Source organism: Opisthocomus hoazin, chromosome Z (genome assembly GCF_030867145.1).
Source record: "Opisthocomus hoazin isolate bOpiHoa1 chromosome Z, bOpiHoa1.hap1, whole genome shotgun sequence".
In the NCBI taxonomy this organism is placed as follows: Eukaryota; Metazoa; Chordata; class Aves; order Opisthocomiformes; family Opisthocomidae; genus Opisthocomus; species Opisthocomus hoazin.
The window spans coordinates 55,779,771-55,794,143 of NC_134454.1; the positions used below are offsets into that span (position 1 = coordinate 55,779,771).

Sequence of the window (14,373 nt, forward strand, 5' to 3'; positions counted from 1 at the left end):
TTGTGGCAGAGTGAGCTGTTTTGTTTGAGAAAAGTAAGAAAGCAGGAAAAGAGAAGTGTCCTCTGTACTCTTACAAGTGAGAAATTTTATGGACAAACATGAGAAATATTTTGATAAGCCCAAATGGATTGTTTTCCATCTGCTATTGCAGGAAACTGAATGGAGACAAACTGAAAGGCCCTCCCCAGGTGATGATCTGTGGGAAGGGATTGAAAACCAGCCTATTTTGCTTGCATAACCGTGATCAGTTCCTGCATCTGTATTGCACTTACCCCAGGCTAGCGAGGCGTGTTAACCTTGGTTGCTGCCCTGCAGCTGAGGGCAGTACAGCCCAATAACCCCACTGTTAGTGGTAACATGGCGTGGCTTTGGCAAGGTCACAGAACATGCCAAAAGGAGGCTTTAGGCCAAGCCACAGCTTTTGTCTGGAACAAAAAGTAATCCTCCTCAGCCTTGGGCAGGACAGGCAGACTCTTACATGGCTCTGACTGGCACTGCTTGCACTCCCCAACAGGCTGTGTCTGGTGGGGCAATCGGGAGTGGCAGCTCTTCAACTTCTGCCAGAGCCTATGCGGAGGGAGGCGGCTGCAGGAGACTGGTGCTCTACTTTATGCTGCCACGATCTTAATACGTGTGTTAAGAGAATGCAGACACAGGGGTCTAGTGGCTTCTCCTCTCCCTGTCCCGTCTTATGTCTGACAACTGCCGTCTTTGAAAAAGTTGTATTGCCATCCAGCCAAAACTAAAAATTGATCTTGCATCTAAAACTAGGTAGTCGTCTGCAGCAAAATCCTGCCATATCCTATCAAACCAAAAACCAGCTCATGTTGTTCTCATCGTGTCTTGCCATTTCAAAGAGGTAAGTACTGGACAGTGGCTTTCTCTGCTGATGCCGTGGCGTGATATCCTGTGCTGATGGCTGGTGTTGCCAGCTCTTTGGGAAGTTGCCTCCAGATTGCAGAGGTGTGCAGAAGCGCTCAGTGGTGCGGGGAGTGAGTGTCAGCTGTTTTGCCTTGCTGTGCTGTGTCTCCTGGGGAAATTCTTGATGTCAGATGCTATCGCGGAACCCCTGGTGTGTAAGGAGCCTGGCCCCCTGTGCTTAATTTTTCCAAGTGGTCTCGACTTCGGTTGCATACCAGACTGCTTGTGTTGCAACAGAAGTTGGATGGTATCACTGTAAAACCTTGTAAAACCGAGAGCAGAGACCACATGAAAGAAGAACAAAGTTCATGCTTTGGCATTTTTCTGCCCTTTTCTCTCCAAACTTGAGGGTAGACCATACAAAGTAACATGATGTTTGTGTTCTTTTTTTAAAGCATTGGCTTGAGAAAGCTCTTCCCTTACAGTTTGTCCTTGTTCTTAATTTCTTCCTTCTAAGAGTTGATTTAAGTATTGACTCATACACCCAAAATAATGTAACTCCCAGAAGACAGTAGCCTGGGGGAAGAAATCTTTGTTTCTGGATACAAGCGTGGCTGAACTTCCGCCAGTCTTCTCCTGCTTGGTGCCTTTAGTTATCGGTCGTTGCTGCAAGCTCTTGAGAATACTGTTACCTTGAGAATCTGCTTTTTTCAAATACATGGTTATAGTGTCAAACCCAAGCAATTCAGCCTCTGAATTAAAAGCAGCAGTGTTGTCTTTGAGACTGACGTGGAAGGGCTGTTAGGTGGTGGGATGGAAACCCAACCAAGGCTGCGGACTTGGGGAAGCCATTGGGGGCTGGGGGGGGGACACACAGCTTTCAGATCGATGCCCGAACATCGCATGAACAGACGGCAGAAATGGCTGGTGTGTTTGTTTCACAAAGCGGTGCCGTGGGTGCTGTCCGAAAGCCTCGTGCCAGAAACGCTGCCCGTGCTTGGACCATGGGGCCCTGTCTCTCCACTTTACCCCGTGACGGGCGTCAGCTACTGGCCGCTGCCAAGGGCAAGAATACAAGAAATATTTTTGTAACGGGAGAATAACAATTCTTTTCTTCCCAGGGAGAATGAAAATGTTTCTTCGCCTCCCCGGGGCGCCCGCAGGCCCGATTGGCTGGCGGCGGCGGGCGGCCGGGCCCCGGCGCTACAAAGTCGCTCTGTGCCGGGCTCCTCAGTGCCGGCTTTGTCCCCGGCGGGCTCCGGCCGCCGCTGCCCCGATCGGGCCTGCGGCGCAGCCCCCGGCCTGACCGGTGTCCTCCGGCCCTCCCCGGGCAGCGGGGTCCAGCGAGGAGCATGCCCGGGGCTGGCGGGTGCGACCGATGTTACTATGGGAGCGACTCAGGGCTCCACCGGGAGCGAGCCGCGGGAGCGCGCCGGCGGGGCGGAGCAGGTCGGTAGCCTCCCGGTCGTCCGCCGGCCGCGGGACCCTGCCGCGGCGGTGGGGGGGAGATCCTGCATTCTCCCGGGTGAACAGGAGCGGGGAGCTTCGGGCCGGCGGGCAGGAGCCGAATAGCGTCGGCTGTCAGGTGTGTGGGCTCGTCCTGCTGCAGGGCCGGCCTGCTGCCCGACCGACGAAGGCAAAACCTAATTTTGTGCTGTAAATACTGCTTGTGCTCAGGGCGCAGGCCGGCGCTTTCACCGAAAACACCCCTGTCGCTGTGGAGAAGCAAGCTCCCCAGTCTGAAAAAGAAAATCCTCCTCTCCCTGGCCCATTTTGTTTTGCTTTGTTTTAAAGAAGGTTCTGTTTTTATGGGAAAACGTGTTTCCCCTCAGCTGTTGCTGACCTGCGGTGGTCAATCTGGGTGGGAGGTGACAAGGAGGTGCACGCGGCGTCGGCGTGGCTGCCCGTGTGCGGGGAGCGGCGTTCGGCTGCGGTCCTCTCCCCCAAACCCGCGAAAACGGGGGTGGAAGCCGTGAATGGAACTTACTTATGCCTTGTAGTTTGTTTTGTGGCTTGTAGGGTAATTAGTGCTGTAAGTGTCCTTTTTACATATGGAGTCTGCCTGTGTAAGCCAGTATCCCATATTGCAGGTGTTACAGGTGTTTATTGGCTGTCAGTTGATACTTCCTTTTATGTGATTATTTCCAGAGTGTGTGTTTTTGGGTTGGCTCGTGTTTTTTTGTTTGTTTATTTGGGATTTTTTTTCTATGCTTGTTTATTTTTGGTGGGGGGGGGTTAAATAGCAAGTGTTGTGCAGTTGATCTGGGTAACTATCCACTCTTACTCCTCCACCCTTTTTGTTCTGTTACCTTCATCATCTCCTATACTTGTCTGTTTCATCTGTCAAAATCCATCTTGTAAGCTCTGTGACACAGATCCCATTGTATTTGACACCTCTACTGCAGCACATTTAGCAAGTAGGCTGATGGTTCTGGCGAGGGAAACGTAAATATCCATGACAATGTGCTGGTGACTTGCCTTGTGGGGATCCACTGGGGAGGAAGTTTAAATGTGTGGATGTGAGATGGATGGAAAGCCCGACTCTGCGCGCTTCAGCTAGAGTAGTACAGAGCTTCTATTTACAGGTGTACACTTTAGATGTACACTTTACATGACTATTGCTTATACTTCTTTTAAATAAAATCATAGTGAGTATGGAATGATTCCTGAAGCAAGAGCCGAGACCTTGCAGCGTGTTTCAGCAAGTGACGTACTGGTAGACTGTGCTGTCAGTCTTCTCCCATTTGTCTCAAATAGCAATGTTTTGTGGATCTGCTTTTATCAATACTGGTGGAATCCTTGCCCCTTTGAGGTTAATGATAACAGTTCCGTTGACTTGATAAAAAGTGTGGGTAGTCAGGTCTGCACTGAGTGTGTGGGGTTTCCTCAGACTGTTTCAGGGTCTGCCTTGCATGTAAAGAAACAGGAATTACATGGTTTGGATGCAGCTTCTTTTTGTTTCACAGCTGTGAGTCCACGCAGTATGAAAGTACACTGTGTTGTCTATGAATTCAGTGGTAGCTTCTCTGTCAGCAAAAAGGGAGCTTTGGCTGGTTTTTCCTTCTGCCTGCTGTGAGAAAGTTCATGTTTTTTACATGTACTGAACTACTTAAGTAGGGAGAAATTGTCAGTGTGGCTCCTGCAGCAGTTATATTCCTTACATTGCAGTTACTTGTAAGGCTACAATTCTGTTTCTTTTAGAAAGGCAACAGTTTGTTCATTATTCTGTAGAAAAAGACAGAAGAATAATCTGGAGAGATACTATAGCTGTAATTTCTAGTTTCCTTTTTATTTTTCTTGATGAAGCTTTGCAAACAATATGAAATTTAGGACTATACTAGGATTTCAGTTTTTCACAGCTTGTGATTATTAGACCTATAAAACAAATGAGGATTCAGCTGACATTGGAAATGTTTTTTGAGTCCTTTGTGTAACAGAAAGTGGTCAGTTGCAGTATTTTCTTAGGAAGCTGACGTCACTGATGCTGCAGGAATCTCTTTTTGAAGGACCTGGACCGTATATGGTTTATGAGCCAAATAGTATAGTATAGTGTAATTCATGACTGTTAAAACTGCAAATGAGCTTAAAATCACTGTGTATTTTAAAACCGTATTTGGAATGTATTTCTTACCATCAAAATGAAGAACTCGCCAAGAATTTTGTGTGATCTGTGCTGGTAAGACAGACGTGTACTGCAAATACCAGCCTTAAGGCAGAATTATGTTCCTGAATGCATCTTAGCTGGAATGTACAGTGGAAACTAATATGTACACCCAATTATTCTTGATGCTGTGTAAGAATAAAACATCATCTAACTTGGTAAACAGCAGGCGAGATTCCTTCATGAACCCTCCAGGCACTGTAACTTAAAAATACAATAAAGATGAGAATCGTTGTTCAAGGCCTGCAGTGGTAGTAGTTAACTACGCAGGCAGATGATTGCCAGCAGCTTTCTGGGTGTTTGTGCCTTGTGTTGTGCCCTATTAAATAACCAGAAACAGTATCTTTTTTTACATACTCTGCTGCTGCAGTCTCTGGATCTGATTAACAATACTATGCTAGTTTATCACAACTGAATTTTGGATAAATTATTCTTTTAAAAAAACCACAATATCAAAAAAGAAAAAAATCTTGCAAAAAAATGGCTGTGATCTAACGGCTCCTGACACAGCTACAAGAAACGATACGCCTATCCATCATGTATTTTTTTATCACTTAATAATGTATGTACTCAGCCTGCGATATCTTTCCCTTGCATATTGATGCCTATTCTGTGATGGGAAAGCATTCTGGATGCTCACCTCTTATGACTCTTAGTGAGCATGAGGTTTTTGGAAAGAACGCAGGATGTCCAGCTAGACTGTCGTTCCAGGCTCCACAGACAAAGCTGTGAGAGGCAAATTGTTGGCTTTTGACTGAACGGGGCAGCTTGCTGCCAGGGTCAGCGCTTGGCACCGAGTGCGCTTCTTTCTACGTTCCAGCACTGCAAAGATCTGCTGGATAATGTGGGGTTCTTCTAGTGGCCAGAGCTGAGGATTCTTTTGTCTAGTCTGTGTTTCAGAAGCTTTTTCAAGAGTTGCAGAACAGGATGAAAAACAATTCACATTTTGATTACTTTTTCTGAAGTAATTTTTATTCCAGAAATAAAAAGTGGTCAATGGTTTTTGTTATTCTGTTTATAGAGTTAAGTGAATACATTTTTAAAGCAATTGAAGTGATAGTAGCATCGCTGATCAGTTAAGTATGTGTATGCATGCTCCTTAGATGATGCCATCAGAGCTCCTGTTTCTGTGTAGAATTGTACTTGCATTGTTTTGTCTGTGAACTACATAATGGTTACAGTTTGGCTGTAAATTTTTGTTTTCCAGCACTTAAGGTTTTGTGAGAGTCTTGCAGTTCAGTGTCGAAGCAGGGGTGTTGCTCCTGACTCAGTACTTTGGCGGGAACTCCCTCTCAGCTGCTGACAGTTGACAACTGCTTGTATGTGCTTCACCTCACTGTGAGGTGTTTCAGTAGGTCGGGTTGCAAAAACCCTGGGGTCAGACTTTTAAAAGACTTAGTGTTGATTGCACATGGATGCCAGCTGGCATTTCAAATAGCTGCTGCACACTCGGTTCCCCTTTGGCAATTACGCTTCCCTAGCTATTTGTGCGCAGTACCCAGTGTACCTAAAAGGTTTAAGCATAGGTTAAGATGGAGGAAGAAGGCAGGGAGATCTTCTGTCATGTACCTCAGACAGGCTTGTCAAACTGTTGGTAAAAAGTGAAAAGCCGTGTAACAGAGTACTGTTGGTACATCAGTCTTTGCTGTCCCTTCGGTGTACGTGAAATACTTAAAATCTCGTCTGATACATGCGGATGCCTTGAGTGTGTTTTTTTTATTTTCTATGTGGCTTTTTGTTTGACAGGTTATGATAATGCCTGCTTAATGTTAATGTTGCTATGGTGTTAAACTATAGAATGTCATTCATTAAATTCCATCCCTTAAGTTCTCCGCCTGCTGTAATAATTTTACTTAATTTTCCACTCTTTTCCAAGCTTTCTTTTCCTGTTTTACCTTGTAGAAGCCAGTAGATGTGTTCCTAATGTCTTCTGCAGCAATAAGGATGGACTAAAATTCTTGGATCACAATGGTTTGAAAAGAGATTAAATTTTTCTTATGTTTTTGTAAGGCTTGTTTTGTCTGTGGGCAGGTACGTGACTTGTTACTCTTTCAGATGGGAAAAAAGCAGAACACTTCTTCATGGTTTGCTTCTGCTTTGTACGTCAGAAGGTCCTTGAAGCATTTGATGCGCTTTTATGTGGCTCAGACCACAAGAATGAAGCTTTCTGTTCCAAATCTCAGTTGAGAATGAACTTCTGTTGCTACCAAAGTGAGTTTTGCTCTAGGTGGTAACTTAATGGAAGCGTTTCTGAACCTTAATGATTCTGAGATGTTTAATTTCCTCTTGGCCACATATGCAAAAGCATTCTCTTGTTTTCCTTTCCCAGTTCTCTTCAAAGCCTCATGTGGTTTATGAAAGTGACTAACAGTCACAAAAGGAGGAATAAAATTTATTCTGTCACTTGCTGATCTTGTTCTGGTTGGCTTGTTCTTTGTGTACTTCAGTTTTCAGTTCAGTGGAAGTGGTGCTATTTCGGAGGAACGCGTCAGTTTGGGAGCAAAGCCTGAAGTTCCTTACATTGACGTTACACGCATGTCAAGCGTTGACTTAGTAGAAAGATTGCATCAAGGATTCTAGTTTCAAGTTGTTCTGCTGGCATTCTTTCAAGTGAAGCAAGAATGACTGCAGATAAACTCTTGAGTAGCGCTTTGGGAATGAATCAGCCAAGTTAAAGTTGCTGTCTTAGCTGCCCTTTTTCTTTAGCACTGACTTCACCCTGCTGCCCCTTGTGTAGATTTATTGGTTGACTGTCATCATTAACACTATTGGTAGGAATAATTTCAACATAAGTTGTGTGTGTTTGAAATGTTCTTTATAACAACATGTTCGGATATTAGCGAGGTCATGTGCTAGTACATGGCTGCATGGTATACTTCAGCTTCGCATCCAACCTTGCAAAAGGATTGAGGAAAGGAATGGAAAATAACTTGAATTTTCTTGCACTCATCTGCCCTTCCATTGTTTCCTTACCTCAAAGTGTTTTATCAGTGTCATCAGGTACGTGGTGAGTTTCAGTGTTACACAACTTTATGTTGGATGATCGGTTGCTGGTGATGCTGTCCCAGAAAAATTCAGAGCTGTGGGGAGCATTTACACTTAGTTTTATTCTTTGAAAAAGCAATTACACGACTTTGGAGGCCCTGAGGAGGAAACTGCTGTGGGCAAAAGGATTCTGAATATGAAGCAGGTGCAGCTGGCTTAATCCACTATCTCATGGTAATTGAGATGTTGGGAGTGGCTTGGTGATTTCTGTTTGTTTGTTTGCTTGCTTGCTTGCTTGTTTCTTCTTCTTCCAAATGTAGTGGGAGGAGTATCAGTATAAGACTTAGGGACCTAAACCTTTCAAATGCAATCCCCAGATTTGCATTTGCATCCATGCATCCCACTGTATGGATGACAGAAAAAGTTACTGAACTTCCTTCTGCAACAGATTTTGCTTTCATTTTAGATATGTGCAAGACATGTTGAAGTTTAGGGGTGAACTTCAGCAGTGCTTTCTGGCAGGCTGTTGAGATATCTGGAGAGGGAGAGGTGAGTTGCCTAAGACCTTGAAGGCAGGACTATGATGGTAGAAGTGGAGAGGTATTGCCTAGTGTGAGTAGAAAACAGCTAAGAGTTGGCTAATATATCAAGCTGGCTGTTGCAGCATGTGTCTGAATGGTGCTGAACATATGGTGCTGAACATATGACTTCACACTCAAAACAGCTTATATTTTATAGAGATTTGATACCTTTTGAATTGTTAACTTTTAACTTTTTTTTAACAGAAATTCTAATCGAGTTCTTACTGTTATGGATGTTTAAATGCATTTGAAGCTTTTATTTATCTACCTTGTGTATCAGTGGCCTTCTGTTTTACGTTTTTGGTTTTTTTTGTGAGGTTTGTGGTATGGCATTGATAGTTGTATGAAACGCATTGTATTGTGTGAATTTTATGGAGGTTTAGTCTTAGATGAGGCCAAATGTACCATTAAAATTTATGCATTATACAGAACCGTATTTAGGTTTATTTCCATCAGCCAAGAAAAGAAAGCTTGTGTGACAGTATGTAATCTTACTGCCACAGGAATGCTCCAACAAAAGTGGAGATCATTCTTCTATTAATAGAGTTAGAACAAAGGGTACTGGATACCTTAACAGGGTCTAGTTTGGTTTGGGACTAAGCTCAGAAACGAACAATTGCTACCATTCTGTGATTGTTTGAATTGTCTTGCATTATGACTGGATGATTAAATATAAATGCTGACCTGATTGGATTGTATCCTGGCAGTGAATTGGCCTTTTAAAAACCAGTTACAGGAAGCAGTAGACAGGTACACAGCTTGCTTTTCTCAAATTTGGGAGCTCTAGTTGTTGAATAACAAAGTTTATGCAATCATGAAGTCTGTAAGGACCGTGGAATAGCAAAAATGCAGTTTCTCACCACTGGTCTCTTGATGCTAGAGTTGGTTGCTGCTACTGCTTGGTTTGCTGCCTGAATGTGGGTGCAGGAAGCCGAAGCATTCAAAAACAGTAGCGGTAGAAGGTGTATCACTGTAGTTGAATAAAACTGTGATCAGTGCTTTGGACCATGTAATGCATATGGTGCTTTGTTTTTTTTCTTTCAATTTTTTTATTTTAAGATGCTGCAAGATTAAAAACTATGCTTTGGCTGCAGGCAATAACTGATTCTGAAATGAGACACTCAAGGAATAGTGGCTGCGCTTAGATTTTTCACAGTTAAATTTTTTTTATTAGTGTATCTAGCATAGTGAAATTGATCATGCACACCCAGTGAGTGTAATTTAACTCTCCATAAAATCCTGATAGGGCAAGTACATCAGAACAAACTTTTTTTTTTTTTTTATGATGCCAAGAAAAAAGTGGTCCTCTTGAACTTAGCTTATGCAGAAACTGCTCAAGCACTTTGATTTTCAGGCTTCATTTGCGTGGGCATCTTAAGGAGCAGAAGGTACAGAAACTGTGTGACTGGAAAGAAATCCGTTGGGTTTTACAAGTGAATGGGGGTGGTTAAGTCAGAGATAGCCTTTAAAGCTGGTGTTGATTAGGTGAACTGAAAGTTCAGTGTCCCTTCAGTAGTGTTACCTTCTTGTAGTGTACACAAAAAAACTTACTGGCACGTTAGTCTGTGTGACAAGGCGAAAGTTTAGGAAAGCTGTTCAGAAAACAAAATGGCAAATAAATTTTCTTCACTTTCTAGTGTGTATATACATACGCTACATACACAACTATAATCGATCTGTCAGCCTTTTGGCTAGATTAATTCTGATCTTACAAACTCAACTGAAGTTGCTGGGTTTCCAGGCTTTAATCTTCTGAAGCTTTGCTGTGTTGTTGAAAAAGGGGTGGTGGGGAAATCTGCTTTATTGCAGTACTGGGGACATGCCATGCCCAAAAGGTGAGGCTTCTTCTTTTCTTTAGAACCCCTTCAATGCCTGTGGGAGAGTAATTTAGCGTTTCCAAGGCTTCTCCACTGGCCTGGTGCTGCATGCCCCAGAACACTTGGGAAAAACAGATTCTGGTTTTCCTCTGTGAAGCAACGTGTGAGAAGGAAGAAGACTTTGATGAAAAAAAATCTGAGTTCCCAGACTGTTATTTCTCAAGAGGCAGAAATTGTTTTCTAAAAAATAAAATAATTGAAATTTTTTTTGCCTTTTTTTTTTTCAGTAGGATCTGTTTTCTTCTCAAAATGGCATTTTTGTATTTCAGTTGAAGCTGTTCCTTCAAAAATTTTGAACAATTCGTTGCTTCCTGTGGGGGGAAGCACTGGAACAATTGCAGCATGATTTCACCAGGGTAATGACAGAGCTGTTGTTGGGCAAAAGATAGTGGAGGGAACTGGCTGAAATAGATGTAAGCTATATTTTTATGAGTTTTAGGTTTTCAGTAGGTAAGACCTGTGTATCTTAAAGCTGTGCTTTTGGATACAATCAGTTTCTTTTTTTTTTCCTTCTTCTTTTCTCTCTCCCCATCTTGAATAGGCTTTTGTTTAGTTTGTAATGGGATATTGTACTGGCTTTTGATTATGCATCTAAGCTCACTAGAATTCAGCTGTGACAAGTGTCAACTACTCTGCTTGTGTCTTCCACCCCCATCCCAGAAACGTTTAGAAGTTTTATGTGTATATTTTTAATTTGTATAGCATGCAAAGGTTGTAAATTGATGTTGAGTTTCGTATTCTGAATTTGTTACACTCTGCTGGGTAAATACTGCTTTTTACCCTTTTCACCATTCCCCCCTCCCCACCACCGATAATGGTAAATGAGGACCTGCTCCTGATCACATATGATCAAAGCAGTTCAGGTGGCTGCTGTTGCATTTACCCCCTTCCAGTAGTTAGAGAGGGAACAGGCAGTTGTTGAAAAGATAGTGGTTCAATAAGCATCCTCACCACGCGATCCTAAGTAATTTCTGGGTACTGAATTGATTAACTGTTGTTCTTACGGACAGAGATCACGAGTACTGTGAAATACAAGTGAATGAATTTTAGAAAATTCCAGTGTGTGTGTGTGTTGCTTGCCTTTTCTGGTGCGATGACACATTATGCCTTTATGTCAGGAAGCACTTCTGGAAAGTGTAAGCTTCTTATGTTCAGGTTAAAAGTAGCCTGGAAGAAAAAGCTTCACTCTGTAAATGTGACTATAGTTCTCCTTTTTATTGTTAGTGCTAAAATGTAGCATTTCTCACTTTAGGTGCAACTGTCAGTAGTATTGGTTTAAAATCTTGTTTAGAATTTTTTCAGCTACCCATTTCTGTGGTGTCTTGGTGTGACTGATGAGTAATACGCATGGTTTATCTTTGGAGTACCAGATGTTTGTCTCTTTTCAGAACATAAAACTGCTTGGGGAATATGTTTATTTCCTTGGTATAAACAGTGCAATTAATTCTCGAAATAATTGTGGTGGAAAGGCACTTAAACTTAGTAGAGCTGGAATTTAGAGGGGGGAAGAAAAAACAACAGTCTGTTTGACTGATGATAGAATACGTGCTTGAGATTAAAGAAACAAAAAAAAAAAACACAGAACACCTTGTTTTAACATCAGATTTCCTGTCATTTTTATCCTGAAAGGAAAGGTTTGAAGTAGGATTTTGGCCTAACAAGATGTTAGGCCTTTCTCACATTTTTTTAACTTACACTAATTATATTTATGAAAATCACTCAACTGCCAGCCTGGTTGAAAAATAAATAAATGAAGATACTGCGTGATACTGAGCCTAGTTCTTCAGAGCAGTAGCACCATGCTGTGTGCTAGCGCAATAGCCTGAGGCTGTATTTCTAACTCTTCGAAGAAGTGTGTGTTTAACATCTTTTTATGGGGTGGGGAAGCATTGCACACCTCAGCTTGGCAGCACCACCTCCCGTCTGTCCCTCCGGGCTGGCCGCAAGTGGGACACCTTGCATCTCGGCTCTGAGTTCTGCTGGCTTGCATGGGTTGTCCACAGTGTGCAAAAACTATTCGTCGGAAACTTGGTGGGTTTCTGCTGGAATATGAAGTTTTCTACTTGTTGTTCTGGTCTGCTCTAGGCTTCTAAGTGCCTTACAAATTCAGTAGGAGGTGGAAATGCAACTCCTGGTACTTGTATGCCTTCTTAATGTGCAGCATGAGGGGCAAAAAGAAGCAAGCTTTCTTTCTGTTGATCTATGCTACACAGGCAGATATATTTAGTGTGTGTATATATGTATACAAAAATAACTTTTATTAATATATTTTAATATATCAGATTATATCCTAGTATTACACTAATACCTTCAAAGCCTTCATAAAACTTTCTTCTAGAATATGGACAGACAGAAAAGATACGCAACCTGTTAATGGCTGTCAGGATATGCTACGGTAAAGTATATGCATGAGGGTAGTAATCTGTTGTTTTATCAAAGATGGATTAAAATGTGTGAGAGAATATATTTTCTGATAGTCTTAAGTACCTTGAAAGCCAGTCAGAAACTGTAGGTTTTCTGTCTTTTCCATTAAAAGTTTTTCCTGTGTTGCTTTTATTTCCCTGCTCCTGGCTGGATGGCTGCACCCAAAGAGTTACGGTGCAGGGAGTTCAGCAAGGCTTTCGACACAGTCTCCCATGATATCCTCCTAGGGAAGCTCAGGAAGTGTGGGCTGGAGGAGTGGTCGGTGAAGTGGATTGAGAACTGGCTGAATGGCAGAGCTCAGAGGGTTGTCATCAGCGGCGCTGAGTCCAGTTGGAGGCCTGTAACTAGTGGTGTCCCTCAGGGGTCAGTATTGGGCCCAGTCTTGTTCAACTTCTGCATCAACGACCTGGATGAAGAGTTAGAATGTACCCTCAGCAAGTTTGCTGATGACACCAAACTGGGAGGTGTGGTAGACAGACCGGAAGGCTGTGCTGCCATTCAGCGTGACCTGGATAGGCTGGAAAGTTGGGCAGAGAGGAACCTGATGAGGTTCAACAAAGGCAAGTGCAGGGTCCTGCACCTGGGGAGGAACAACCCCATGCATCAGTACAGGCTTGGGGTGGACCTGCTGGAGAGCAGCTCTGCGGAGAGGGACCTGGGTGTCCTGGTGGACGACAGGTTTACCATGAGCCAGCAGTGTGCCCTGGCTGCCAAGAAAGCCAATGGGATCCTGGGGTGCATCAAGAAGAGTGTGGCCAGCAGGACGAGGGAGGTTCTCCTTCCCCTCTACACTGCCCTGGTGAGGCCTCATCTGGAGTACTGTGTCCAGTTCTGGGCTCCCCAGTTCAAGAAAGATGAAGAGCTACTGGAGAGAGTCCAGCGGAGGTCTACGAGGACGGTGAGGGGACTGGAACATCTCCCCTACGAGGAGAGGCTGAGGGAGCTGGGCTTGTTCAGCCTGAAGAAGAGAAGGCTGCAAGGGGACCTAATAAATGCTTATAAATATCAGAAGGGTGGGTGTCAGGAGGATGGGGCCAAGCTCTTTTCAGTGGTGCCCAGTGACAGGACAAGGGGCAATGGGCACAAACTGAAGCATAGGAAGTTCCGTCTGAACATGAGGAAGAACTTCTTCCCTCTGAGGGTGACGGAGCACTGGAACAGGCTGCCCAGAGAGGTTGTGGAGTCTCCTTCTCTGGAGATATTCAAGACCCGCGGGGACAAGGTCCTGTGCAGCCTGCTGTAGGTGACCCTGCTTCGGCAGGTGGGTTGGACTAGATGACCCACAGAGGTCCCTTCCAACCCCTACTATTCTGTGATTCTGTGAGTGAAATCCAATTGGCGGCTGGTCACAAGTGGTGTTCCTCCGGGCTCAGTATTGGGGCCAGTTCTGTCTAATGTCTTTATTAGTGATCTGGACGACAGGGTCAGGTGCACCTTCAGTAAGTTTGTAGGTTACGCCAAGTTGGGCGGGAGTATCCATCTGCTTGAGGGTAGGAAGGCTCTGCAGAGGGATCTGGGGTATCTGGACAGGCTGGATCGATGGGCTGAGGCCAGCTGTGGGAGTTTCAACAAGGCCAAATGACAGGTCCTGCACTTGGGTCACAACAACCCCAAGCAACGCTACAGGCCTGGGGAAGAGTAGCTGGAAAGCTGCCTGGCGGAAAAGGATCTTGGGGGTGTTGGTCAACAGCCAGCTGAACATGAGCCAGCAGTGTGCCCAGGTGGTCAAGAAGGCCAACGGCATCCTGGCTTGTATTGGGAATAGTGTAGCCAGCAGCACCGTGGAAGTGATCATCCCTTTTTATTCGACACCTTGCGTACTGTGTTCAGTTTTGCATTTTTCACTACAAGGACACTGAGGTGCTGGAACGCATCCAAAGAAGAGCAGTGAGGCTGGTGAGGGGTCTAGAGAACAAGTCTTACGAGAAGTGGCTGAGGGAGCTGGGGCTGTTTAGTCTGAAAAAGAGGAGGCTGAGGGGAGACC

General features: G+C 44.1%; 1 protein-coding gene across 10 annotated transcripts in view; it reads left to right on the forward strand.

The window, feature by feature from the left end:
* Positions 1-14,373, forward strand: part of TJP2 (tight junction protein 2) — a 67,382-nt gene that overhangs the window by 18,433 nt on the left and 34,576 nt on the right. Inside the window, exon 1 of one of the 10 annotated variants that reach the window (XM_075447231.1) lies at positions 2,112-2,310. The exons of the other annotated variants lie outside the window; for them this stretch is intronic. Within the exon in view, the coding sequence (XP_075303346.1) occupies positions 2,248-2,310 (63 nt within the window). The 5' untranslated portion in view covers positions 2,112-2,247. Of the gene's footprint in view, positions 1-2,111; positions 2,311-14,373 lie in introns of those variants that run through there. 10 annotated transcript variants of the gene reach the window in all.